This window comes from Mustela nigripes, chromosome 4 (genome assembly GCF_022355385.1).
Source record: "Mustela nigripes isolate SB6536 chromosome 4, MUSNIG.SB6536, whole genome shotgun sequence".
Classification (NCBI taxonomy): Eukaryota; Metazoa; Chordata; class Mammalia; order Carnivora; family Mustelidae; genus Mustela; species Mustela nigripes.
Window position 1 is genome coordinate 67782057 of NC_081560.1, and position 21768 is coordinate 67803824.

The following is a 21768-nucleotide window of genomic DNA, read 5'->3' on the forward strand; positions in this document are numbered from 1 at the left end:
TTGGTCCCATCTTTGTCATTTGAACATCATCTCCCACTAGATACTTTATTGGTCTAGGTTAGAAGATGGTGGGAGCCTTCCCGGAACCTCTGTGGGGCCTGCTTCATGCAGAGGTGTGGAAATGGAGAATGGAAAGGAGCCACGGATTTTCTGGGGGCACTGTCTCTTGTACAACTTGTGCGTAGCACCATTAGAACAGTCCCTGGCACACGAGCAGTGTCTGAGAAAGGTTAGTCACTGGAATTCCGGGTTAGGAATTTCTTCTCGGATGTTTAGAGCTGTAAAGAAACTTGTTTTTCCTGCTTAATTTATTTCATCAAGGATGACCATTACCCCCACTTTCTTGGGTGGGAGGGGGGGTCTTTCTTTCTTTTTTTTTTTTTCTTTTAAACACCAGTTCTTGTTTCACTTCCTTTTTCCTTATGTCCTCTCTGTTTTTCCTAAAAGTGGGAAGGCAGAATAAAGTCAGAGAAATTAAGGGTCGTACTTTAAAACTTCTAGTGTTACTGTCCTCATTAGGGCCAGCCTGAGATTTTCTGTCACCTTTTATAAAATTTATGCCCAGTGTAGTTCTGATTTTTACTGCCTTCTCTGTGTAGGTAAACACCCATCCTTCTGCTGATGGCAGCACTGCTGTTTCTTCATAGCCAAACTTAAAAAAAAAATAAAAAAATCCTGGAAATGTTAAAAGCATGGAATAAAAACTTGGGGTTATAATGCGCTAGAAGTAGGAGATTTGGGGGAACAGTGGAAATCTGTGCCAAAGTTTTTGGCTCCTTTCAGAAACCTAAAGGATTATCTTCTTTTTTCTTTTTTAAAATAGGTGCAAAGGGGGGGGGAAATCCCGAAGTTATCAGCCATAGCTTGGTCATAAAAGTGAGCAGGTTTGGTAGATATATTTAAGGAAGTGAAGGCCAGGACAGAACCTCATTAATATAATAATATGTGTCCCTCTGCCTTCCACACACACATTTTTGTTGGGAGAGAGAGACTTGTAAAGAGAAATGTGAAGCTTTAGAAAAATCAGGTTTTCCCTGTTCTTGTTTTCTTTGTCAGTTTTCAGACGATTTGTGATAGAGGCCCAAACGAGGTAAAGGATCAGTACAAGTACATTTGGTGCCCATCTGAAACGGGATTCTGTGGGCACGTGCAGTGCCGAGTTGAAGAATTGGGCTTTGGACTCTACTCCCCATCACCTTTGTCTTCAGGTGCCTTTCTCTCATGACCAGTGGAACTTCTTAAAGCTCAGATAGAGTCTTAGCACTGTTGAATATGTGCTTCAAGATCCATCTAACTGATTTCTAAATCCTCAATAATTTTAAAAAATGGAAGTGTATTTAGCATACAGTGTTGTATTAGTTTCAGGAGTACAACATAATGACTTAGCAATTCTCTGTATATTCAGTGCTTACCATGATAAATGTAGTCACCATCATGTGTTCCTTAAATTCCACATATGAGTGAAGTCCCATGGTTATTTGTCTTTCTCTCTCTGACTTATGTCACTTGAAGACAACACAAACAAATGGAAGAATATTCCATGCTCATGGATTGGGAGAACCAATATTATTAAATCATCAAGAACTTTTTAATGACTTGAAAAAGGACTATATTGAAGACTTGTATAGTGCTGTATGTGTTTCTATATGTGTATATGTGTTTCCTGCCACTAACAGTTGAATTATGTCCCCTGTGTTTAGAAAATAATATTTGTTGAAACAAAATATGTGAGATGATGATACTAGGTTTAAATTATTATTTTGGTTTGGTTTCCCACTTCCTTCTAGGTGCACGAGCGGACACACGCACACATGAGTGTATATGTTTGTGTGACTTCTTGATTTTTTTTTTTCCTCTTTATTAGTGGGACTTTTAATTTTGGGTTCTTCACTAATTCATGAAGATTCCAACTTTTATTTTTGCTACGGTTTTATAACCTGTGTTGTTTTAAAATTGAATTATTTTTGTAAGAGGAAAATAACAATATCCTTTTAATAACTTACTATATAAGGATAAATCTGATTTGTTTTAATCAGTCTTTCTTTTCTCTTTTCAGAGGATGTTAAGCAAGTTTTTGGACAGACTACAATTCACCAACATATTCCATTTAACTGGGATTCAGAATTTGTGCAACTACATTTTGGAAAAGAAAGAAAAAGACACCTGACATATGCAGAATTCACTCAGTTTTTACTGGTGGGTCCAGCTCTTAAAGTGTAAATAAGTAAAACTGGGATCCTGATTTACCTCAAAATCACTAACCTGGCCAAACCATCCTATTTGAAAGTATTTCTTTATTAGTATGTAAACAAAATATCACTAAATGGGTTCTTACAGACTGTGTAGAATCCCTTCTTGTGGAAAGGAATATGCATTGAGGCCCAAGGAAATCAAGTGATTTGCTGAAAAGTCATGTAAGTCGGGGAGGGGGCAGGATTGGAACTTGAATTCTTGACTTACGACTAGTTCCGACTAGTTCCGCTGTTCGCCGATATTTTATTTTCCTTTGAGGGATGACAGACACGTCATCATCAGCCTCTAACTATAGAATTATTTCACTTGAGGCCTTTTATAGACAAAGGCACTGGGTCTGCAACTTGACTATAGATTGAAATCACCGGGGGAGCTTTAAAAAACAACTGGTATCTGGGTCCCCCACCTCTAGAGACTAGATTTGACTGGGCAGGGGGGCAACGAGAACCTGGGCATTGGGATAGTGAAAGCTTCCCAGGTGCTTCTAATGTGCAGCTAAGTGTGAGAAGCGCTGTTCAGAGAGCACCTGCTGTCCATACCCAGGGTTAAACTCGGGGTGGTTTACATTTCTGGGGTTCACCTTCCTTGGCCTCGTCCCTCTTGCCTTTCTCTCATCACCACCCTTGCCCCATTATGGTCTCACTATTTTGCCACTGATGAGGTCCGTGGGCGAGTAATAACAAAATATGATTGCCGTTTAGTTTTCCTCCTGAAGCACAATTTTTAAAATGTTTTAATTCCAGTATTAACAGTTACTAGAGGTCAATATCTGTATGGTATGTAGGCTCTATGATAAACCACTCTTTCTTTTGGACTTCGATGCATTTGTTTTGTTTCTCTAACGATTAAATTTTATTTATGTTTTATTAAATATAATTTTAAAAGACTCACTTAAGGCCATTACTTTGCTGTGTTTAAATTCTTGGTCTTGAGGAAAAATTTGCCAGGGAAATTACCTTCTTTCCTTTGTCACTAGAAATGTCTTCGGGGTGGGGGGGGCTGTTTCCTGATGCCTCTGTTTATTTCCTGTGCTCAGCACTTTGCCAGAGCCCTCTGAGGAGTGGTTGGAAGCTGGAGTGTCGGGGTGGATGTGGAGGGCTCAAGAGCGCACACGCAGGCCGCCATGTGTGCTCTTTCAGTCAGCGTTTTGTGGGATCTGTTCTCAGGCACCAGCATATGTAATAGGTTGACTTTAATAGGACTTCTCTTTTTGACTTCTGGTGGTTTTGTTATGATACGTATAATTTGCCATGCTATTTATTTAGTTTGCTTTTATGTGCCAGGCCTTTGGGAACTTAAAGCAAGATGTTTTAAACATACCTTTACATATTTTTTTAAAGTGTTCAGGTCTATGAATCCCCCTTTTCCGTTCTGTGTAAACACAAACCTACTTAAATAACTCAGGTGGGGAATGGAATGTGAGTTATGGATTTTTGCTGTTGTTTACACAAGACATTGGTGCGCAGTAGGAGGTGGTATTCGTTTTGATGAGGAATAATTACAATAATGCTATTGAGACAAATGCCTCAAATTGACTTTATGGAACACAGCCTAATTAACTTTTAGCCTTAATGGGATGTTAGCAGTAGTAAGGATGATCACGTTTCCCTTTTAAGCAGGTATCAATTATGCTGAATTGAGTCGGCTGTAAGCCACTCACGGCGGCTTCTAGGCCTTCTTCAAGATACGGAGAAGCCAGAGTCAAAGCTTAGATGACTCAGGGATTACCGATTGTTTCCAGCTGCAACTTACAGGGCATTCACTTATATTTGACTCCTTTTTATAATGTTAAATGGAAAAACAGCCCCTAGTGTCCTGCATGGGATGATTTTTGACTTTGTAGCCAGAGTGCAAGTGCTGAACATAGACTAGATTAACGTGGTTATGGTGGATAATTATCTCAGCGAGGGCCTTGTTTTTGTGCTGTGCTCCAGGTCCAGATCTAAAGGAATTAATGGATGTATCATGATAGAATCTCTATGAATGTCAGGGAAATGCTGGTTTTGATGTCTGTCATTGGGTTACTCTCCCCTTCCCGCCGTTCAAATGTTTTGTTGGCTTCCTGTGAACTCTTTTCTGAATGCAGGTTTAGCTTCAAACCCCTACTCCAAATGCTTTGTTTGCTTCCTTTGGGCTCTTTTTTGTAGGCAGGAACTTCTTAAAAATACAAGAAAGCTTAATTTCCTATATTTTGGGCTCTTGCTTTGTCAAGCACACACCCGCCGTTCTGTTTTAGGGCGAGGCTCCGAAGTAGACAGCAGCTCCCAGGCAGGTGCCAAGGTTGTGAAGGCAGATGCTGGAGCCTGGAAAGGCCTGCCCCGGGGCTTGTTGCTACCTATCACCTGACAAGGAAGAGGAGCAGCCCCAGGGACAGCTGAGAAGTGTGTGTGTTTTCAGGGAGCCTTAGTGCTATGTAGAGAAAACCCTGCTGAATCCCACAGACGTCCTAGAAGGGAGGTCAGGTTGGTTCCAGCCAACTCAGGTCTGACGTTTGTGGGTTACCTGTGCTGATAGACATACATGGGCTTGTGACTGGTGAGCAGAACTGGTCTTGGCGAGGTCAGATTTCTGTTTCCTTCCCTTAATGAATGTTTCACTTTATCTGAACAAGGGTGAGTTGGTTATAAGCCAACACTGGGCTGTGAGGACTCTGCTCACATGTCCCATTGTGTACTGTCTGGCCAAGCTGCCCTCTGGCCAGGGTGGGGCTGGTCACAGGCGCTGCTCAAATGCCACGCTGTGTGTCGTTTTGTGTACTTTGGTTTTTAACTTCATAAAGTGGTGAATCAACTTGATATTCTTTGAGTTGAACCTGCCTGACTTATACTTTCCCTGTAAATGATAGTGTTGAAGCAAGAACCAGGGGTACAAAGACTCCTTCCCAGAGTCGTGTTCCTAGTTGGTGGAGAAGGATTTCAGAAGTGAGTGGAAGTCCTCTTACTTCATCACTGACGCTGTTGAATTTACTAGGGCTGTGTTTTGTCTGCTGGCTGTGATGCATCTGTGTGAATGGGAGTAGTTTGTTATGGAGGTATGCATGTTAAAATATTATGAATATTTCCACATCCCTCTGTTCCAGTTTTATGGTTTCTAGTTGAAAAATGGATTTTAATACACAGAATTTTTTAGAAAACGGTATCTATACCCGATGGAACTCTTTTTCATAAATGGTATTAATGTAAACTCTCTTCCCTGTTTGGAGTTATTTCTTGTGGCTTTGGTTATGACTTGCTTGTGACAAACCACCCAGTTGAGCAAATGTTTGCTGAACATGCAGGGTTTGTGCAGAGGCCTTGTGCAAAGCGCCAAGAGGTACAGAGATAACAACTTTTTAGATACTTACAGTGCACAAGTCTAGGGGTCATTTCTGTGTTTATCCATCTGACGGGCTCAGAAGAAACAGCTGTAAGCAAGTGGGTACACCCTACAAGGCTCCTCTCTCAGGAGTTTGCAGCATAGGCCCTTATGGCAGCTATAAAGCTGAAACCAACACTCAGGTGTGCTTAGGGGAGCATCCAAAGTATAAACTTGAAGGACCAAATAGTAGCATAAGTACGGCTAGTTAACCTCCCCGATTTATAGTTGAGAAACAGGCCTTTCACTGTAGGTCTCTTGGCAGTATCTCATTTGTGATTTTGATTTGCATTTCTCCAATGACTAATGATGCCAAGCATCTTTTCATGTGCTTATTGGGGCATTTTGTTACGTTCTTTGGAAGATCCATTTCTAGCTTGTTATTGGGTGAACATCATAGGCAAATGTGGGTACAGAGTGAGAGGCCTTTTAAACTTTTTTGCCAAATTATTCTTTTGGTGCTAAGATTCACTCTTGAAAATAGAAGTAATAATAGTAACTGTCTTTATAATTTACAAAGAGCTTTTAAATACTCTGTTTCTGATAATGACATCCCAGTACCATGAGAGGTAGTTATCATTACCCCCTATTGTATGGGAAAGAATAAATGGACTTTAGGTAAAAGTTTGCATTTACAGGTAATATTCTGAGGAAAGTGATACTGGCTTTTCTTTGGGTTCCCAAAGGAGTACCCCTAAGGAGTACACAGAAACTATTCTAGAGTTTAGCTTCTTCTGTAAGATCACAGACCTGTGATTCAAAAATAGTATGTTGTTTCCATTTTATTACATTTTCTCCAGGGCCAACCAAGGCTATGAAAAATTAGTTTCGGTTTGTAGAAGGGGCTGTGCTTCTGAATGGTGCACAGTCATGCCTTGCTAGACATTTGATCATTCCTGACCCCCACCGATTAATTGCCCAATATGATAAGAAAAAGAGGCCCTTAGTAGGGGGTGTGTGTTTCTGTCATTTTCAGTTACTTTTTTTTTTTTTTAAGATTTATTTATTTTAGAGAGAGAGCACGAGTGGGAGGGGCAGAGGGAGAAGGAGAGAGAATCTCCAGCAGACTCTGCACTGAACACAGAGCCCTGTGTGGGGCTCAGTCCCACTACCCTGAGATCATGACCTGAGCCAAAACCAGGCGCTCAACCGACTGAGCCCCTACCCCCTCCAACCCCCGGCAGGCATCCCTGTCATTTTCAGGTACTTTTTGATGATCTTTTATAATCATGGGTATATATTTCATATATAATTATTATAATTTTAAAATAATCTACACATTAGGAGATTCTAGTTGCTCCAGATTCAGAATAGAGAAGCCTAGGGTGGCTACCAAATGTAATATGTGCGTTAACTAGAAATCTGTTGTTACTGGTTACCTCTCACATAGCATTTTCCAGCTTAGAAAGTGCTTTTACTTGTATTTGTCCTTGTGATGATCTTAGACATTAAGCATTTGCTCTTGTTTCTGTATGAAAGACAATCACACAGAGGCTTAGTTTTCTGGAATTGTTCAAGGTGAGATACATGGAACCGAAGCTAATTTTAATTTTCCTAAGTCTCTATCAACGTTTTTCAGAGTTTGGGTAAAATTTTTCTGAAGTGATTATTTTAAAAGACAGAGTCCTGGGACTGTCTGCCTCTCAGGAGTCTGATTCAGCAGGTCTGGATAGGGCCCTTCCACTGAGGACAGAGAAGACTGGTTGGTCACTTTCTTCTTTTTTTTTTAAGATTTTATTTATTTATTTGACAGAGATCACAAGTAGGCAGAGAGAGAGAGAGAGAGGAGGAGGAGGAAGCAGGCTCCCTGCGGAGCAGAGAGCCAGATGCAGGACTTGATCCCAGGACTCCAAGATCATGATCTGAGCCGAAGGCAGAGGCTTAACCCACTGAGCCACCCAGGCGCCCGGTTGGTCACTTTCTAATGCAAGAGAGAAGCAGCAGTGGCCTGGGTTGGATGGTAATGCTGATGAGCCAAAGGACTGGACTCAAGAGAAGGGATACGCCTGGCCAGCCTTGGGATTTAATAGGATGGAGATAGTTAAGGACATGGTAAAACTCCCAGTTCACAGATTTTTCAAGATGAGTTTTAGGTTCAGGCACGTGGAAGGATGGTGATGGGTACTGAATGGGGAACACGGAGGAGGCTGTTTGCCCAGGGGCTGCAGGGCAATGCTTTGCTTGTAATTGCTGTTCGCATGTGCACAGCTGGGTTGTTGCCCCCTTTCTCAGTCTGGAGGTCAGATGATGCTATAGGAGTCCCACAGTACGGGCCCACGGACATGGGCATTTCCAAGGAATTCTTTTCCACGTTTTGTGAAGCCAGGACACTTCTGTTTCCAAAGGCCTTCCTCTTCTTGCTCTAGGAAAAAGAGTCATCAAGAAAACAACAATGCTCTGAATTCATGAAGAGGCTAGATTTTGAAATTTGGGTTGCTTTAGTTACCCGAGAAACAGGATTGCCGACTTGGGAGGGAATGAAGCTAAAACTGTCTCTGAGTGTCTTCTACTCAAATGGAATTTAGGAGTGAAGTTTCCTGACCCAACGGAGAGCCCTGAACACGAAGGTGTGCGTGTTTACTGTAACTTTATTCAGGTCCCCCTTTTGTCAGAAGAGGATGAGTCATAGCTGATGGAGCTGGGAGTAGCACCTGGGAGTCAGAGCTGTGTCTCGTGCCCTAGACTGGACACCCACACATTGGCAAGGATCTGAGGTTTGGATGACAAAGCATATTCATGCTGATAATGCAACTGAACAGTTTCGGTTCTTTTTGCGAAGTGAGACTGACCCAGTATTTTGGCTTCTGGTCAGCATGTTGTACAGATATGGTCTAGTCTTTTCAGTATAAAGTGGACATCATGGTTATTCAGGTTCTGAGTCCTAGAGAGTAGAGCTGTGGAAACTACTATTCCCAGGCGCTGGTGGTTGTCACCTTCCCTCTCCGGGCCAGAGATTTGCTGCTCCTAGTCAGCTGTGGTCTGGGTTTCAGAGTCCCCATCATTTACAATGCTGTATTTGTCATGCCGTCCTAGTAGAAGGCAAAACTTTCAACACAAAAAAGAAATTGTCCTCCCCCCACCCCACCCCAGCACCACCAAACAGAGGGAAATGTAACCTTTAGCCATGGCAACATCAAATTCTCATGCTTTGGAATTGATGGAACACTTTGAGTGTGAAAAAAAACAGTCACTTGTCGTAGAACTCAACCAAAGCCGTGATGTTTAACAGGTTGGTAGACAATACCAAGGTCCTTGTTTAGGATCGAATAATCCAAGCCATTTGTACCTCCCTTTTGTCCCTCACCTTACCATCTGTATTAGTTAAAATATCTAGACCATGGATCTTTAGTAGCCAGAGACCAGGATTTTATTTTCATTTTTAACATGTGAGTACTTTTTAAGTTGGACCAGTTGGAGATGAAGTACAGCTTCGGTATTGTTTCTTCAGTACAGCCCCACCTTGGTATTCCAGAGTGAAATGATTGAAAGTAGTTAACGTTGTTTACCCTCAGCTCTTCTCGGAGATTAGATTGTATTTTGTGTTCAGCTGGAAGGCGTTGCTAGTTTGTTGATGGGTGACGGAATATGTGATCCTGTCCTGGTCACTTGGAGGATTAGATGTAGGACACGTGGCATTCGTGTTGCCCTTTCTGCTCTCAGGGCAGAGGAAATCAGAATTCACCATGCTGCTGTGTCCATGGTGTTCGTCTGCTTGCTGTTTTGCTGAGCAGCCGGTAAAAATGAGCATCTCCCCAGCCACTACCCACTTTGAAGTTTAACATTAAATCCCAAGAGCGAGGCAGTTGAGATGGACGAGCTCTGTACTTGGTTTCTGCTGAGGTGTTGCTGTGTGTGCAGGCCCACGGGCCACGTGGCTTCTAAAGACTCCTTCAGTTAAAGGCCCCATCCGGTGACCTGGGGAGGAAATTTCACCCTGAACTCTGAAAGTCTGACTGCGTGGGTGGAACATGGAGGCACAGAAAGGTGTTAAGAATGGGAACTGCTTATCTCTCTACCTAGTCCTTTACTAAGTTCTGTTTTTAACTCTGTTTAATAATATGTGGATCTTTATTTTAACCAGATTTTTCCCCCTCCAGATTAGCAAAGGATTGTGAAAATGAAGCAGATACCTGTATGTTGAAGAGGATACAGGTTCTGATACTCGAGGTGATACAGAGTTTTTGTGAAGGAAGGCTGAATGGGATACCATATTTTTAAAGCGAATCTTCATACATTTTCTTCCTTGTTTTCATAAATAGTTATGTGCATTTTTGCCAGAATTCTTCTACCAGGACTCCTAAAAGAGAATTCTTTTGAGTCATATCCTCATTGATAACTCCTTGCTTTTATTGAAGTTCTGGTTATTTTTTTTTAAATTCACAACTGTACAAAACACAAAACATGCAAACTAGCCAGGGGTCTTTTTTGGTATTCTTGGCTTTATAATATAAATCATCTGGATCTGCTGCTTGTTTTGAAGGTCTCTTGGTCTGTTTTGTTTTGTTTTTGTTCTGATAAATTGTCCTCGGGCTGAAGCACAAACTTGCATATCCGAATAGAGGTGGAGAGAATTTTTGCATTCAAAATATACCCACTTGAAAATTGGAGATTATTAAGGAAATGACAGGCCTGGAACTATTAGAAGCATGAATGTTAGACCTGAAGTGGTATAGCCCCCCCTCTATATGTTTATTTCTGTACAGCTAGCAATTTTGAAGAGTTTGATTTTGTTCTTTCCCTCCAGCAGTCTGAATGGGTGTGCTGAAGTAGTTGGAAACGGCTGCAGTAAAAGCCTATTCCATTAATCATCATGCAGCAGAATAGTGGGAACAGAAAACTGTTCGCTGGCAAATAAGAAAGAGAAATTGGGCCTCCTTCCATGTGTTTGAGCACGACTGCCTTCGAGATAGCCCTGCGGCTGCTTGCTCTGCGACCTTCTGGCCTTGGGTGAAGGATGGCCCTTTCTCCTTAGTCTTTACTGTCCCAGCAACAGCTCTTAGCAAGGGACACTGGTGAGATCTGAGCTTCTTTGGCAGGGCTGCTCCGTCTTCCAGCTCTCTGGGTTTCCCACCAGTCCCAGGTCCTCCATTTTATTTCCATACTCACCTTTTGGATACTTGGTTCCATTTTATGGTCACCTGGCTGCTCTTCCTGTGTACTATGGGACGATCTCCTCTATTTCTGCTACTGTTATTTTTTCCTTCTGGTTTTTCCTAGGCCATCCCCCTGAAGGGAATAGGTAGTCCATATAGGTTAAGGTTGCGGCTCCAGAGCTGGACCACCCAGGGGCATGTCCAGTTCATCGTCAGTGTCATGTGACCCTGAGCAGCTCTCGACCTCGTTGTCCCATCTACTAAAGGGAGGGGATGGTAGGGCCCACCTCAGTCCTTTGGGAGGATTCAGAGAGATGAAATAGGAAAACACAACAGTTACTACAGCGTAATACACACTTAATAGCACTTAGTACGTGGTAGCCTTTGGTTTTCTCCCCTCTGAGATCCTGCTGTCTCTCTTCCCCGCATTTATATTTCTGTCTCTATCTCTAGCCTTCTTTTGTTTATAGCTCAGGTTAAGCCCATCTCCCTCCAGTTTCTCATCGTGGCCAGCTGTCTCGTCTCTTTCCCCTTAGGTGTTCTCCCCCCCTGGTGGATTCTCTTGTCTCATTATCCAAGGGGAGAATTATTTGAGGTCTGTCTTGCTTCATTTTTATGTGCAAGTCTTCATCAAAACTTTTCTTAAAATCTCTTATCCAGGTGTCTGTTACAGTGGTCTTACTCACAGGTTTACCCAAAGCAGCATCAGCTAGTGGTTACAGATCCCAGCCTTGGAGTCAGAGCTAGCTCAGGATAGATAGATCCCAGCTGTATCACCTCCTGGCTGTGTGATTTTGGGCTAATCAGTTACCTCCCAGAGCTCCAGGTTCCTCTCTGGGAGATGAAAATCATATTTCTTCACAGGACTATCTTGAGGCTTTAATGAAGTACCATGTTTTCAGTTCTTGGCCCACCGCTGGCCAGTAGTGAGCGTGCCTAAGCATTCGTCTGTTACTGTTCTCTACCCGGTCTGGTCTTCATCTCGGTTCCTGTGGCTGCTTCAGAATGACTCAGCAGAGCCACTGTTCCTTACAAGGTGATTTTTTTTTAAAGACTCAAAGAACTTACACTGAAAGGGTCTTTAGGGGATTTTAAACCATTCACCTCAACAAAAATCAGAGCTCCCACTTAGTAAGTGCCGGTCATGCATGACGTCTCGTTTTTACAACCCTCCGCAGTGGATATTGCACGGGCTCTGAGATATATACTCCCCTAATCCTCCTCGGAGTGTCATGATTGATATTTGAGCTCTGCTCATTCCTGTTCCAAACTCCAGATTTTTGTCATCACAACATATTGCTTCCATAACTCCCTGTATGAAAATAAACAGGTTCCTTGACTTATGTTCCTCAGCCTGTCATGGCACAGATATTGCCAGTGACTGGGAGCCTGCTACTTTGCAGTGTAGCCCCCTTCACTGCTGGAGAGTTGGACAGGTTAAAGATTTTGGTGTTTTGTGCTAAAACCTGATCCCTGTATTTTTTTCTCTGTGGATTTTTTTTTTCTTTTTAAAGAAGTACAGGGAACCAGTCTAACTTTTTTACCTGGTAGTCCTTTTAACCTTTAAATATTTGAATGTAACTCTTACTTCTCCCGTTGTTCTCTGTTCCTCTGCTCTTTTTGGAAAGCTCGCTCTTTTCCTTGTACCCTCATCGTGCATGTCTGGGCTCTCCGTTCCACTTTTATCCCCCTGGGTTCAGATCTAGGAGCCATTGGGGTCTGGGCTCTGTGGGTATGCATTAGATTCGCCTTAAGCAGCTTCAGAGGTGCCGGTGAAGAGCTCTGATTTTCAGCTATTCTGCCATCAATAGCAAGGCTGAATATTTATTTCAAAAGCCATTCATTCTCAACTGAAGTGTTTATAGAGGCCCTGTGTGTTGGCTCCCTCAGGCCTCCTTATTTGTCTTTCCTTCACTCAGTCTGTTAGGGTTGTAAGTGAGCAGCGCCAGGAGAAGACCTTAGATTTGGTTCCTCCTGTCTCTGCTCTTGTTGGGAGAACAGTCCTAGCCCTTGGAGAACATAAAAGACATTTTTGTGAAGGAAAGTGTTTCAGAAATTATACTGTTTTCTCCTGAAAATCGACAACAGAATATCTGGAGCATTAAGAATTTTAAAAGCAAACTTGAATTTTTGTCTTTTCATAGTTACTAAGATTCCTAAATGTCAGATGTATTTTGTCATCAGATTCCAGACAGGCACATGATCCAGTCTTCTGAGGTGCTGTGCGAAAGCGATAGCAGCAGCGTCAGTGGGCAGAGCTGCCTGGGTTCGCATTCCAGCTTCGCGGCTTCCCAGGAGACCTTGGTTTCCTCAAATGCCATGACAAAGTTAATGGTCGAGCCCACCTCTTATGGTTGCTGTGAGCAGGAAGTGACTTTAAACTGTGACAAACTTTAGAACGGTGTAAATGCTGTTCACATAGTGGTTGTGTTGGTTGAGGTAATAGCTTTACTTCTTCACCCAGAAGAAGAAATAATCATGACATAAACAGTTGCTCTTCACAAGGCAAGCTGCTTTTGGTTTGAGGAAACACTTAACTAAATGTTTTTACTCTATCCTACTATGTAGAGAATGATGTTCAGTTAGCTTCTTGTTTTTTATAGGATTTATGGTGACCCCAGTCTTTCAGAGCTGTTAGAAATGTATTCTAAAGTTGTTCATCATGAAAGTAAAAATGCTTTCGTGTTCTGCAGTGGGGGGGATCAGAAGCGGGTAGTGACACCATCCCTGTTATCACAGATGCAGCCCCTGGTCTGACTCTGGAGCACCCACCCCCACCAGGTTGTCCGTTTCCCAATTTGAAATTCCAAGTGGGTTGGTCTTAGTGTTCTGAGGAGAAGAGGGGGCCAGGAATTCTGGGGGTGGCCAGGGTGAGTGATGCCATTTTTGGAATCCTGATCTGAGGAGCCCTAGGTCTCTAGATGGGTTATGAGCTCTAGGGGAAAATGGTAACTAACTGAACACACCTTCTGCTGTTGTTGGGAATAATCTTGCCTTACAATAGCTTTAGCAGTGGGTCTGGCAATTTGAAGGAGACGGTGTTCATTTACTTTCAATTGAATACATACTGTGGTCATTTTTCACTACAGGGTGTTTAACAGTTGGTTTCTTCCTTCCTCTCAAATTGGAGGCACTTATATAGAGAACCCCTTTTTGTTTAGTAGAGTGTGATTTGTTCATCAGTTGGTTTTATGGAACACCTGTCACTGAAGGTTATATCTGTGGTTTATTGAGTACCTAGTATATCTGAGGCATTCTGCCTATGCCAGTAGATGGATGAACAGGGCGTGGTCTCTTTTCCCTGGCAGGTAGGGAAAGACAGGAATATAAACAACTGCTTCAAGTAAGATGGAATAAGACAAGTCACAATTGAGGTGTGAGCTGGGAGCCACATGACCACATCAGTTCTTTCCAGCTAAGAGACCTGCTTATATTTACTTAAGTGGTGGCATTGGAGTTAAGCCTGGAGGAAGTGGTAGGATTTCAGGAACTAGGAAAAGAAGCTGCAGTCTACACCAGGTGGAGGGAGGAGCGCAAACAAAGTTGGGATGTGTGGAAGGTCTGGAAGGACTGAACGTGGGGTGCTGGAGACCAGGCTGAGAGTAGCTCCTTGGATTTAGTGATGTGCCATGGCGTGGCCTTTCCAGGAGACCCACGTGGATATATTCTCTGTGCACTTAGGGATTCTGGTCCAGCAGAGAGGTGTGGGGGATTTGGATCTTGGAGTCAAGCCTTCTGAGAAATCTTTAAGGCCTAGGGGAGTAGAGCAAGGGGACTTGAGGACAAAGGGCTGACAGAAGCCTCCTTCCACCAGGGAGATTACGGTCCCAGAAGAGACTTGGGACCGGGACAGGTTGGATCAAAACTGGCAGATGCCATGACTGAGAAGAAGCCTTTGAATAGGATAAGAACTCTGATTCTTGCTGTTGTGTTGTCTTTTAAAATTTTTTTTTAAATTTAAAATTTTCAAGTTCTACTAAAGTATTAAAAGTATATTATACTGTGACTCACTGTGTTCCCATTACGCAGTTTCAGTTATCAATATTTTATCAAACTTCCTTCATCTCCTACCTTTCTGGGGGAAGAGAAGGGAGATGGAGCACTTCAAGTGCATCATTTCTGCAGTGCTTAAGTTCTCACTAGTTTGTAAGGGACAGTTTGTTTTTATACTACTCTCAGTCATTGTCTTGCCAGAGTTTAAAAAAATAGTGACTCTCCCCTTCCAATTTACCCCAACTCCCTTCTCCTCTCTAACACCCCTTGTCCGGTGAAAAAATAATGAATACTGTTTTTCTGAAAATAAATAAATTGAAAAAGTTAAAAAAAAATAAAAAGCCAAAAAAAAATAGTGACTCTCTATCAACTAATGACACTTCTTTTTGTTTAAATAATTTGAAGTCCTTGCGGTGGTTTTTAATTCCACAGATATCAGTTTTCACTGTGAGGGCCTAATCACGAAATAGGCAACGTCATGAGGAAGATAATGAAGTGCCCTCTGCAGACAGGATGCTTCTCCCACACTGCACCTGATGGGGTTTGATGGCAGCTGTTTATTTTGTGTGTACACTAACTCCTTGTGAATCACAACTGAAATCTAAATTGGGCTTCCTGTCTAGATGGGAGGAAAGAAAACAGTGGTACTGTGAGCTGACCCACATACCACCCAGTTCCTCGTTCTGGAGCAGCAGTCCTCATTTGGGACCTGTGGCCCTCTCTGGATGCATTGTTGTCATGCTCTTGGTGGTAAAGAGGCTACCATCCTCTAGTGCAGAGAGAGAGGGGAGGGATGCACTGGACAGCTCTCCATAACAAAAGCTTAACCCTCCCAAAATAGCTGTAGTGCCAAGCCTGAGAAACTGTACATTAGAGGAACAGCATATTCCAGAGAAGCTCCTTTTTCGGTTTATTACATCACATGTTTGTGTACCAGGTTACCAGTGAGAATTTTTCTGTCTTCTTTGGAGAGAGCTTAATGTCCCTGTAGATGTTTTTCATTGGATCATCTGCATCACCTAAGTTGGGTTTGGCCGTATCTCTGGGCCTTCCAGACGTCATTCCAATTTTTATTTTCGTTGTGTCCTCGGACTCCAGCAGAACATGAAAGTGATTTGGTTTCTCTGGGCAGGAGATTTAAGGTAGAATGCATTTTCCAAGACATGTTCACTGGTCTGAGCAAAGTTCTGTCTGGGGAAGAAGAGGATAGCTTGAGGGTGTTATTTAACAAGCTGGTAATGCTTGTTAAATCAAGATATGATCTGTATTTCTTCACCCTGACTTGAAATTGAGCAGTCTTTTGTAGTAATTAGTAAACATAAATTATTTCACTTTCATTATTTGTAGGAAATACAGTTGGAACATGCAAAGCAAGCCTTTGTGCAAAGGGACAATGCCAGGACTGGAAAAATTACAGCCATTGACTTCCGAGATATCATGGTCACCATCCGGCCCCATGTCTTGACACCTTTTGTAGAAGAATGTCTGGTAGCTGTAAGTTTTAACTTGCCCTAATGAAGCAGGTTTGTTTGTTTGTTTTTACCTGGCGAAAGCTCACTAAATAAGGGATTATAAGAACAATTCTTTAAAATTAAGTGGAGTTTTTTCAGTTTAAAACAATAACCTTTTCTTATTGTGATCCCATGTATTATCAAACTTATAGACAGTATATTTTGGCTGGTTTTAATGGAGATAGGTTAATTTGTGTTCTGTATCATATGGAATATCTTTAATGTATTAACTGGTTTAAAAAAAAACAGAAAAATTTATGATTTCATGTTAATTTTGCTGTATCTTTTAAGGTATATCAAATTCTAATCTTCACTTTCATCTATTTTCCAAAGCAAAATTTTTTTGAAAATATACTACATGCAGATATATTTCTTTTAATTGTCAGCAGAAGAGAGACTCTAAAGCTTTGATTTATTTACTCATTCATTTAAGATGGGTGTGTTGAAGGAACCATGACTCATATGGTGGGCAAGGCCCGGCTGTCCTTTGTGGTAGCTTAAATCCCAGTGGGTGCCCAGCCACTCTTCTGACCTCATGGGCCTAGGAGGTGGTCCAGAAAGAACATTCTGTGCTGGAGGCCCCCAGGCCTTGGTCACAAAATACAAATCACCAGGGATTTACTTACTAAAAAATCTAGGTAGTAAAGTTTTCTTCTGGGCCTATGGATTGATCAACTATAGGTGTGAGGTCCTAGAATCTCCTTTCTAAAGCTTCCCAGGTAATTCTGATGATCCTGCAGATTTGGAAACCCTCACACAGTGCTTTTGTTAGTCCCAGGGAGAAGACTTCCGGAGTGTTTCTGTCACACTCTGGGGTTCCCACAATGTTTACCATAGGCAGGAACTCAGCGTAGTGTTTCACTTTCATTTAATTTTTCCTGGTACCTCTTTTTAGAGGTATAGAATTCTGAGGAGGCCTTTCCACTCGGCACTGTGTTAATCTAGCTCCTTTCCTTGCCTTCCTGCATCCTGCCCTACACCATTTTAAACTCTTAGGTTAGCTATTTTAAATGATTACTACGTGTAGATTTATGTGCTTGTTACCTTATAAAGAAGTGCTTTTCCTAATAAATATATTTTGTCTTGTTAGGGAAGGACAGAATTTGAGACCCCAAACTGAAGTTCCATTCCATTCATATCTGTTTCCCTTGCCCCCAGAGAAGAAATATGGCTTCTTACAAATTCCGATTATCAGAGTTCTGACCAGTCTTAACCCCCCCCACCCAAGCATATGACATCTCATAATTTTACCCAAATACGCTAGTTTGCTAGAAATCCTACCATTGCAAAGTCTGTACTTAAATGATTATTTATTGCCAGTTTTAAGTAACATGACAAATCATGATATTAATGTTAGATTGACCACTTTTCATACTGTGTTTGTGTTGGTATAATATAGTTTTACATGTCAAAGCACACGCACGTGTGCATGTGTATAGTATAGTTGTGCATGTCTAAGCCTCTCAGAATTGCTCATTAGATGAAATAAACAAACTTATAAAACATTTCCAATTGAAATTTGAACTCTGTAAATTACTACTGGTCCTGTTGTTATAATCCTACACATGTATTTATTTAGTTTTCTAGGACTTGTGTGTGGAGAGTATAAGCTCTGGTCATGATTAGTTGCAGTTACTTTTAAAATTCATTTATAGCTTTTTTTTTTTTTTTAATGTGAAAGGAAAATACTTATGGCTATTTCTTCTTATACATGCATTCTTGATTACTTCCAAAACTAGCCTTTGATATATGTACTTCTGAATCTTCTTCATTCTATAAATCCTTTGTTTATTTTTCTTCTCCCCTCTTATTTTCAACTTATTTGAGGCTGCTGGAGGCACTACGTCCCATCAAGTTAGTTTCTCCTATTTTAATGGATTTAATTCACTCCTTAACAACATGGAACTCATTAGAAAGATCTACAGCACTCTGGCTGGCAACAGGAAAGATGTAGAGGTGACCAAGGGTGAGTGAGAATAAATCTGAATTTTTGTTAGTATCTTGGTGTATTATTATTAGGGTAAAGAAGGCAACCAAGAATTGACATTACAGATTTTTCTGTTCCATTGACACATCTCAACCATGTGGCCCATGTGTGTTCTCCATCCTTTGATTAGGCAAACAAAAGCAAATAAAACAATCTTCAGCAAGTTTTAAATAAACTGAAGACAACCTTTGAATTAAGAAACCATGTAAAATTTCCTGTTTCCAAATCGTGCTAAAAGCTGAGCTCAATTGGTGGCCCCTAAAGTGGCCTTCAGACTTACATGAGGAATTCTGTGAGCTCACACTGATGACAGCCTTAGATGACAGCCGCATTTTAATGTTTTTTGTTTGTTTGTTTTATTTTTTTTTAATTAAAGATTTTATTTATTTATTTATTTGACAGGCAGAGATCACAAGGAGGCAGAGAGGCAGGCAGAGAGAGAGAGAGAGGGGGAAGCAGGCTCCCTGCTGAGCAGAGAGCCCGATGCGGGACTCGATCCCAGGACCCTGAGATCATGACCTGAGCCGAAGGCAGCGGCTTAACCCACTGAGCCACCCAGGCGCCCCTGTTTGTTTGTTTTAAAAGAGAGAGAATGGCCTTGAGAATTGCACAGCTTCATTAATATAACCTCCCAGGCCTGATGCATGTGAAGGTCTCTATCTGCTTCCTTGTTTTCTCTGACCTGCAGTTTCAGTCACGTCCTGTGTCATTTATCCCAAGCCTTCAGTGAGACACCGGGCTTTGAAAGTCAATGTTAGAGAAGCTCTTCTGCACACTTCTTACGGACAAAAGAATTGCAAAAATTCTTACCCTGTTTGGGTTTAGTGGAATTCAGTGACTGATAACAAAGTTTTGTGATGTTCACTCAGCCCAGCACCTTGAGTTAATGCTGCATTTAGCAGCTATTCCTTCTTGAATCTCTCCCTTTTAACTCTTTTTCCATGCAGAGGAGTTTGTTCTGGCAGCTCAGAAATTTGGTCAGGTTACACCCATGGAAGTTGACATCTTGTTTCAGTTAGCAGATTTATATGAGCCACGGGGGTAAGTAGGCCTCCCCCCCCCCCCAATTAGTTTAATAAAAGGAGGTTGGGGGTGGGGGTTGGAGGAGGACAGCACACTGGGAGAAAAAGAAGCCAAATAAAAGAGGACTTTGAAATACAGGAACAAAAAAGGGGAATGTTTGCAAATTTCATAATGCAGATTTTAATAAACTTATATTTTGTTGTTGCTCATGCTTTTTTTTCCCCCTCCAGACGTATGACCTTAGCAGACATTGAACGAATTGCTCCCTTGGAAGAGGGAACTCTGCCCTTCAGCTTGGCTGAGGCCCAGAGGCAGGTGAGCAAAAGGAATAAACTTGCTTCCCGATTTCTCTCCAGTAGGGTACCCCAAACCCTTCCAACTGACAGTTGCCTTTTCAACACCTATCTGACCTGCCATTGTAACATGTTGCACCAAAAATGCAGACAAATTTCAAAAGACTGCAAAGAGAAATTACTTAAGATGTTTTGGTTGACAGAGTTGCTTTCAAAGATAGGTTGATTTCTGCACTGCGCTGGAAGCCTGTCTCCCCTGCTCCCTGCCAAAATAGGCAGAAGATCTTTTCTTCTTCCCTATGCTCTGGTGTTGGGGGGTATGGGCCAGGTGTCCTGTTTTGGTGTCGCTGCCCCAACGAGGCGGCACGCTGCTCACTGAGAGCCTTCTCTGCCCCACAGAGAGGTGCTTCACCAGCTCATTGTGTGACTGCCGTGCCTCCCATTTTTCTGAATATCAAAATGAGATAATTTTGTTTAGTCTGGAGTAACAGTTTGAAGGCTTTTAGACTTCTTTTCTCTGTGAAAGGATTCATAAGTTATGTGGAAACAATTTGAGGAATGCTAAATTTTATTTTATGGTTAACAGAAACCAATCTCGTGAAGTCATGAGAGTCAGAAACTTAAGACACGGGATCTCCTTGTTTAACTCTTGCTCGCCTTGCTGTGGACCAGGATTAGAGAATAAAAGCTTTCATAGCATGTGTTGTGCTTACATGTTGTTTGTAAAGTAAATCTAGTCACAGACGAGCATCGTCTTAGGAAAATACCTCCTTTAAGGCAAAGCCACCTCTGAATCCTGTGAGACTTAACAGTTTTTGGCTTGGAGCTCAGAGTCTGTACAGAGACGCCAGTTTGACCACAATGGGTTGATGCGGGCTACATTTTTAGGACTGGCAGGCCTCGAGCCAGCATCCCTCCTTTCAGCTCCCCTCCCCACCCCAACAAACGCGGTGGTGAGTTTTGTGTGCAGCGTGTAACTCAAAGTGGTGGGTGTGTGCTCAGTAAATCCTAACTAGGCACCTCTGGAAAACCAGCTGGCTGTTGTTAAAAGAGGGAGCTGATGTCCCCGAGTGCAGGAGAGAGCACTGTGTAATCACGTGCAGAGGGAGAAGCAGCACTGCTCTCTTCCCTTTGATTTTTAGACACTGCTTACCAGACAATTATCTCTTCGTCTCTATGCAACTAGCTGTTGGAGAAATTTGGGGATTAAGAAAAAGCAGAGGGTTTTGTTTTATTTTGTTTTTGTTTTTTTAAAGATTCCTTCTGTTCTCCAGCTGGCAGTGGTATCCCACAATTTTTCCTTCCTGCCCTTTGCAGCTTTTGAGACTTTATGGTGGGTGCTCATTGATACTGGCCATGCAAGGGTCGGAGGAGAGTTACAGCAGGAGATGATGGGCTGTGGCCAAGAGGTTTAGAGCAATTCACAGAGGCCTTGCCTGGAATATTCTTTCCTGTACGAATGCCAATAGGCCTGACAGCACTGACAGGCTCAAGCAGTGGCAGTCGTCCACCTGGTAGGCTCTGTGCTAGCATGTGTCCTCAACAGAGGGGTGCAGGAATGGGACTCTCTCCTGTCTTATGAGCATGCTACATTTTGTGTTTCAGAGCTTCAGAGAAGTTAAATGAAAATCTGGGACTCTATTTATTTTGTCCTTTCGATTAAGAGTTAGTGATAGCAGTAGGTCAGCCCCCCCCCCATTATTTTCAAAGTATTTTCACTCATTATTTTAATGCCAGACCTCTCTAAGTATTGCATATTTATATCCATATAAAAAAGTAGTGCCTTTCTTAGGGATGTATTTGTCAAAATGAAGTTACTCGTGATTTCCATCTATGCAGAGATAGAGTTGGAAACCCTCATGAAATTCGCAGAAGAAATGTTTTACAGTCTAAAGATGCATATTTCTGTGTAAAGCTGTTTTCAGTGAAGTCACTTTACAGGAGATTCCAAATTATCTCATCTATTAGAATTGTATAACATTAATAGCACCTAAAATTCAGTGGGTTGATAGTTGAGGTTGGTAATTATTTTCTTTGTTCACCTATTTTAATTATCATGGCTTTTGAAAAAAATTTTATTGAATGTATTTATTCATTCAACAGGTATTATTAAGCACTATCACCCTCATTTGACAACTTTGCTTGACATAAAATTGCTGTTTTATTTATGTAGACAGAAAAATGCAATACTCTAAGATGTTCTGGCATCAAAAACATTGTAAGGATAATAGGCCAAAAGAACAATAAAATAATGACTGGCC

At 41.9% G+C, this 21768-nt stretch overlaps 1 protein-coding gene across 2 annotated transcripts in view; it reads left to right on the forward strand.

The window, feature by feature from the left end:
- Window positions 1–21768, forward strand: part of SLC25A13 (solute carrier family 25 member 13) — a 180805-nt gene that overhangs the window by 86855 nt on the left and 72182 nt on the right. For both annotated transcript variants that reach the window (XM_059396811.1, XM_059396812.1), the window contains exons 5-9: window positions 2057–2196; window positions 16041–16187; window positions 18032–18170; window positions 19139–19232; window positions 19445–19529. In XM_059396811.1, coding sequence (XP_059252794.1) covers window positions 2057–2196; window positions 16041–16187; window positions 18032–18170; window positions 19139–19232; window positions 19445–19529 — 605 coding nt within the window. The remainder of the gene's footprint in view (window positions 1–2056; window positions 2197–16040; window positions 16188–18031; window positions 18171–19138; window positions 19233–19444; window positions 19530–21768) is intronic.